The sequence below is a fragment of the Ciona intestinalis genome, chromosome 7 (assembly GCF_000224145.3).
Source record: "Ciona intestinalis chromosome 7, KH, whole genome shotgun sequence".
Lineage (NCBI taxonomy): Eukaryota > Metazoa > Chordata > Ascidiacea > Phlebobranchia > Cionidae > Ciona > Ciona intestinalis.
Window position 1 is genome coordinate 1,118,128 of NC_020172.2, and position 6,717 is coordinate 1,124,844.

A 6,717-nucleotide genomic window follows, 5' to 3' on the forward strand; every position below is an offset into this window, starting at 1 on the left:
CTCGTTGGTCACGAAATTACCAGCACTTTCAGCGCGCCAAGGAAAGCCAAACAAATCCAGGCCAATAATGAAAGCTCTGTACTGCGATGTTACCCCGAAATGTGTAGTTTTAAAATAGGACATGACCGAACAACGTTAACGCCTGTGTAGCCAACACCAACGGCGATTACTTTCGTATGACTCATAGTCTCAAGCTGATATGATTTCCTACATTTTCCACAAGCGACAAACAAATTGCCGACAGACGACCGCCGGCCTATTTGCAAATTTAGTCACCTTTTCGTTAAAGGTTGCGAGCTGTGGCTTTGTTGTCTGATTATCAAGATAGAAAGTTTCGCTGATCTTGACTAACGAATGACTATTTCAGGGCATACTTTTTCTCGAAATTTCGCGGTTTGGTTCTCTATTTTACTTGTGCAACTGTATATTTTGCATATATGAGACGAAATCTCTTATTAATAAACTGTGGTAACGCCGTGCGTAAGTTATGACATTTTACGTCACGAAAGCTGTTCAAATATGCGCTTTACTTAAATTATGCGGACGGCGAGCGACACACGGCTGGGAAAGCTCAGACAACAGTCCTGCCACAGGAATGCGTTTATCACTGAAACAACAACGTTATACAAGTCCTCGTTTATATAATTAAATTCCCTGTGTCCCTGCACGTCAACCAAATACTGAACCGCTAACTCAAATATGCAGCCACATTTTATGCAGCGACTTAAATTGCTTTTGATAAACACTTCTTTTGAACGATTGCTGCTTTTACGGTTGTCTAAATTAAGGGCAAGTTTCTGCACTAAAAAGCAGGCCCTTTACGGTCGTTAATACAATTTGTTGCAGGGTTATGGCTGTGAATGTCGAAGGTTACAGTCGCGGGTCCTTTTATTAACCAGAATGCCCCAGTTTAGTTGATAAATTGCCATCAAATGCTTGCGGGTTTATGACAGCCGCCAATTCAGGCCAAGGCATGTCGAACAACGACTACGAATGTAGCCCGTCAGATGAAACAACAAAGTCTGCCGCAGTAGGTGGTCCACATCGTTAATTTCGCGTTGTACTTTATAACAACTACCAAATAAATTTGATTCGAGCCCTAAGATATACAAATACGTAGCAGGATCCCCAATCATTTTTAATCTTGTATAACATTTCTATTTTAAAATATGAATAGACAATATGATGTCACAATATAAATACAAACAAAAATTCCAGAACTTCGTTTATGACAAAACTGCATTTCATATTTTGAATTGAACTGAAAACACAAGCAAATTGGTCGTATTGCGGCCGTTTTTTTTGTTCAATTTTAAAACTGTTGCCATTTGAGCAAAAAAAAATGTAAATTTGGAGACCGTATCAGAATACAGTACAGATAGTTGCAAAACTTTGTTTAGCTGTCCGTTGACGCTTGTTTGGCGTTAACGGGTAGTGTGGTACTTTATTTGTGTGCTGTGTTATTCGTTATTGGAAAGTTCATTTCGTAATTTGTGGCCACTTCAGCTCGCACCATGGCGGAAACAGAAACAGTCGTGGAAGTCGAGCCTGAAAATAAGGACGTCCGGGCCGAAATTGACGAAGGCAACGCCACTGTCGATAGGCAGCTGGTATCAGCCAAGAAGTCCAGCATTGTCCAGCTCGCTAATGACCTAGAGGCGACAAAAAGCGCTTTTACCATTCAAGAAAGTGGAGAACCTAACACCTTCTGCAGCGAGACCATTTCGTGGTACAACCCGATTCTGAGAAACTTTCAGACTTTCGTCTCGATTTTGGTTGTAATGTGTCTTTTCTTCAATTCCTACATGTTCTTCTTCAATGCGCAGCAAATGCTGTATAATCTGGCCACCGCCGCCGATGTTCTCTTTTCGTACATTATGTTCCTACGCTCGCGCACCGGACACATGATAGACGGAGTCGAAGAACGGAACTTACTCAAAATCCGAGAACGCTACCAAACCAGCTTCGCGTTCTTCCTTGACGTCCTTTCACTTTTCCCAATTTCCCAGTTAAGATGGCTTGCACCTGGCAGCGACCAGTTTTTTTACGCCGTCGGTCGCCAGAAGCAATATGTACGATTGCACTTTGTCCTTTACTACTTAGGTAAGCACATTGTGTTTTCAATTGTTTATAAACTTTTAGTCCCCTCACTTAATGCCAGTCTGCAGAGTAATGCAGGTGCACTGGTGATACACGCCATAGTTTGTCCAACGCACGCCAATTAATTAAACAAAGAAAAAAGGACGTATTAGATTAAGTAAGATTTCCTAACGTGGCTTAAAAATGTACATGCACGCAGATTTTTGATGATAGCACGGGCGCGCGCGAAAAATAATGTGCGAGATCTCAGGAACTGCCATACTCTGCAGATTAGAATTTAGGCAATATTTTAACTAATCCCCCCGGTTTTATACAATAAAATTTAATCCACCGAAAAATTGATAAGCCTACGTGTTTACATAATATTATATATAATTAATTTTGTTATTATGCGTGTACCTTATCTTTATAATGTAATTTAATCAGTCAAAACCGTGTCCAGTCCGTTTTTACACGGTCAAACCGCCAAGTAACAATTAACGCAAGTATACTAGAACCACATTACCACTAAACCGCTAATTAGCGATCATTTAATTTTCAGGTAAAGCTGTACGTTTCCTTAAGATATGTTAGAGCCCTTTGCGGTCGCCTAAATTTCGTCCTTATAACGCGATACTTGATAATCATTTTCAAGGTTCCACTAGCACCAGCTAACGGATAATAATTTACGCACAACCGAAACTTTAAATGTTTATACAAATCAGCGCGACTTTAAAATGGGGCAATGAATATACTGCATTTAAAAGATGCAAACGATTAGTGGGTATGAGTTTGATCAATAAGGGTCTTGTCCTAAGAATACATGTACGTACCGGTACCAACAAGTTCTACAATCGTGCAGCGACGAGCCATGACGCCGAAAAATTCTGTATAGCAGGCATACCGCATACGGAATTACAAATATCTCCATACACAAAAATGACTGAGTGATAGCTACATTTTCTTACCACAGGCATTCGTGAAGGGGAACCAGGCTCTAGCACGCTTCTTTACCGAACCCTGAAGTACGCACTGCTGTCGACCTTGACGATCCATTTCACCGCGTGTGGTTGGTACGGTCTCGCATGCTCCAGAAGCGATGAATCAGGTTTCGACCTGTCTTTATGCTCCGGTAACAGCTGGATCATGTACCTGCCTCAACGTAAGCAAAATGAGTTTTTTTGCAACTCGAAAACTAAATCTAGTACTGCGGGGTAAGATTGGATACTGTTAACACACAATTCCCATATTTCCCGATCGTGTTTTGAACAAATAACGACGCCTTTTAACGAGTCGTAAAGATGCAGTTTTTTTATTGTTTTTTTTTGTTTACCACCAAATTACACGAGAAAAGAGAATGAAAACATGTTCCATCTTACCCCACTCTTTTCCTAGATATTTTGGAGAAAGTGCTTAGATTATCGACCAACAAGGACGCCGCTTTAAACAGCGAAGTGAGCTTCTTGCATAACACTTACATCACCAGTCTTTACTGGGCGTCTGCAACCGCTACTTCTACAGGCTACGGAGACATACACGCGTACACCATACCCGAGAAAATCTACTCCGTTTTTGCTATGATCATTGGTAAGGCGCACACGATTACTTCAGCGACTTTACAACATTCAAAAAAAGTCTTAATCCCCCGGGTTATAAGAAGAAGTAAAATTTATGTAAAAAAACACAACCTAAACAAATACTTATGTTGTAGTACATGTACACGTTATTGTAACAGGTATGATGGTCCTATACGGTATGACTATGGGTGGTATGACGTCCATGCTTACGAACATTGACGCTAGACGATCAAGTTTCGTTCATCGTTTCAGAGCTTTCCAGGACGAAGTGGTAAGTTTAGGGTTTTAGACTTTGTAGCTACGTACTTGTAGCATTATTGAATGTAAAAGAATGTGTACAGCTTGTTTATTCTCGTGTGGGTCAACTACAGTCTTACCCAGGGTGTTCTGTTTCATACACCTAGACTAGTGTCCACTTACAAGTTACCACACTGGTCCACATATAAAACTTTGTGGGTAATTAACTTTTGGTTGGTTCATTTTTAAATATATGGCTTACAATTGAAACCCATCGGGAAGCATTGGGATTGTAGTAATTGTTGTTAAGTACTTTAAACAAGGACACATATGAATAAATGAATGTATATACCAACAACAGTAGCAGCATCAAGCCTCGAACCCGTAACCTCTGGATCTGGGTTAGAAGAGGCTGGCATGCTAACCGTAACCACTATGTCATAGCGCTTTAAAAAGATAATAAAGATCAAATTAATTAAAACAAATATTAGAAAGAAAATATCAACAAACAAATCTTGTTTTAGGACCGCATGGGTGTCACTGAAAATGTGAAGGGAATATGTATTCGATATTTCGATTACCTGTGGCATCGTTGGGAGGGGGAGGATGTACAAGCAAGTGGAATACTTCTTACACTCCCCGAGTCCTTACGTGCAAGTTTTGCAGAAGCTACTTTCCAAAAACTGGTTCGAAAAGTAAGTCCATTTCATAATTTTGACTGTTTGTGTGTAAGTGTAATGTATTTATGCGATCTGAACCATGTTTTTTTTGGTATATCCTGACTACCAATAAAACTACCAGTACCAGTCATTATTGACGAAAATACTTCAATGGCGTGTCCAAAATTGGCCCAATACACTTGTACATAAAGTCCTGGTTATCCTGCATAGTAGTGCAAGTTAGTCGAATTTTATAATCTAAACCTATCTGGTATCCGCTATACAAGTGCTCAGACCATGAAATTCACCACAGCAATTTCTCCGGTATTATTTGCCACTGCAGCAGAATAAATGCCACGATAGCATTAGCAACCACCTGTGATAAGTGATGTTACGTCCTCAAAAAAGGGCCTGTGGCAAATTGCCATGGTACCATGGTAGGTTGATCATCTATTGCAATTGTGTTGCTGCCGTGATGCAAGTTTAATTTCATGTTCGAATGCCGATTCCGCCAATACTTCAATACTTATTTAATCTAACATTATCACAACAGGCTGATCTATTGGATGCAACTGAAGATGCTTTCTGTAGAAACCTGGCACTTGTAGCAACACCCATGGTTTACCTGGAAAACCAGTTTGTTCAGAGAGCTGGTGAAATTGCCAACAATATGTGTTACATACAACATGGTATTGTGGAGGTAGGATAATCTATTTTAAGATGTTTAATTTTAAAAATGATTTCTAAATTGTCATCAATATCAGACAGATTGTCTCAAACCACAAAATGTTGCGGGTATTAGACAGTTTGATGACATATCATTTTGAATCTTTTAACACAATGTAAAATGTGGCTCCTTAATTCTCCATCATAGTGGTTCATGAACATTTTTTCAAAAGGTTACTCGCTATCTCGTTTCTATATTTTTGGTTTATTTAAACCATAAGTCATCAGGTTGAAACAGAAGCATACTCATACATTTTCACATACACACGGCAACAAGTTGTAGACGCTTCATATATAAATGGTACTGGCAGTGCAAATGGTGAACACAAGTGAAAATGCCAGATAGCTAAGTTTAAAATGCTTATGCCACAACTAAAATCAATTACACTTATCCCCTATCACCCAGCAGCATTTCAAATATAAGATGCGCAAATTATTACATCATTATTTTCACCTTGTTCCATACAAATAGTATTCAACCTCCTCCAGGTTTTAGACTCAGATGAGGAAGAGGTAGTAGCGATGATGCACTCAGGGAAGCTCTTTGGGCAGATCCTTCTCGTGTTTGATCTTCCGCGTATCAACTCCATTCGATGCAAGACAAACTGTGACATCTTCGTCCTGAACAAACACGACTTTCGTCAAGTTCTTTCTGAATATCCTAAAGGTAAAAATACAAAAGAATAAAACTGGAAAAAATATGTGTTTTTATGTCAAAGGGCATTGCAATTTGCAACTGAAATGTACATTTTGTTTCTTGAAAAGTTGTGTTAGAGGTTTTGTGTAGTCCACAGTTGGCATTGCTTAATGAATAAGTTTAAGATATATGTATGGACGCTGGCCTGGCAGTGTTTGTGGTCTGCTACAATCTTATTAAACAATAGACTTGAGAATGATTAGTTCGATTAAAAGTTTTTAAACTGTTATGTCATTTTTATCGCCAGCAAGGCTATTTAAAAAATTAATTGGACAAAACGTTCAAAAACAGTTATAATTGTGATTTTATGGCCATTTATAGCTTCTATAGTTGTGGAAAGTTTTATAAATATTCTCATTAATTGCTTGTCAATATAGCTGCCGAGCAATTTGTTGAAGCTGCTCGAATCAAATGCACACAAGGTGATAACCAATGGCCTATGGAACCCCCAAAATATGACGACTACACCAGCTTTGTTGAGTAAGTTTGAACAACATTCTGGGTACTAAACTGAGTACTGTAATATGTAAAACTGAAATTCCCAAACTTGAGTATATGAGATAAAACTTACTTAAACCTTGTGTGGCCACAACCANAAAAAAACTCAATTTATCATGGTAATATTAATAAGCTGATGGGTTATACATGTTTATGTGAATTTTTAGTTTATTTTACAATCTCCACCAGCATATTAAAAATAATATATATATATATATATATATAGTAGACAAGGGGAAAACGG

The 6,717-nt window shown here is 38.7% G+C and overlaps 1 protein-coding gene across 1 annotated transcript; it reads left to right on the forward strand.

The window, feature by feature from the left end:
• Positions 1 to 1,514: 1,514 nt before the first annotated feature.
• On the forward strand, positions 1,515 to 5,379 carry LOC101242571 (cyclic nucleotide-gated channel rod photoreceptor subunit alpha-like). The gene is made up of 7 exons (XM_026835099.1): positions 1,515 to 2,103; positions 3,053 to 3,241; positions 3,475 to 3,666; positions 3,815 to 3,927; positions 4,418 to 4,588; positions 5,106 to 5,252; positions 5,317 to 5,379. Exons 1-7 carry the CDS (start codon positions 1,515 to 1,517, stop codon positions 5,377 to 5,379), a joined length of 1,464 nt encoding a protein of 487 aa, XP_026690900.1.
• Positions 5,380 to 6,717: the final 1,338 nt, after the last annotated feature.

Bases quoted from the DNA above. Each gene is read 5' to 3' on its own strand.
- LOC101242571 (XM_026835099.1), top strand. From the start codon at position 1,515: ATGGCGGAAACAGAAACAGTCGTGGAAGTCGAGCCTGAAAATAAGGAC. The intron at 3,242-3,474 runs GTAAGCAAAATG...CTCTTTTCCTAG, and splicing joins GATCATGTACCTGCCTCAAC to ATATTTTGGAGAAAGTGCTT. The intron at 5,253-5,316 runs GTAGGATAATCT...CATCAATATCAG, and splicing joins TACAACATGGTATTGTGGAG to ACAGATTGTCTCAAACCACA.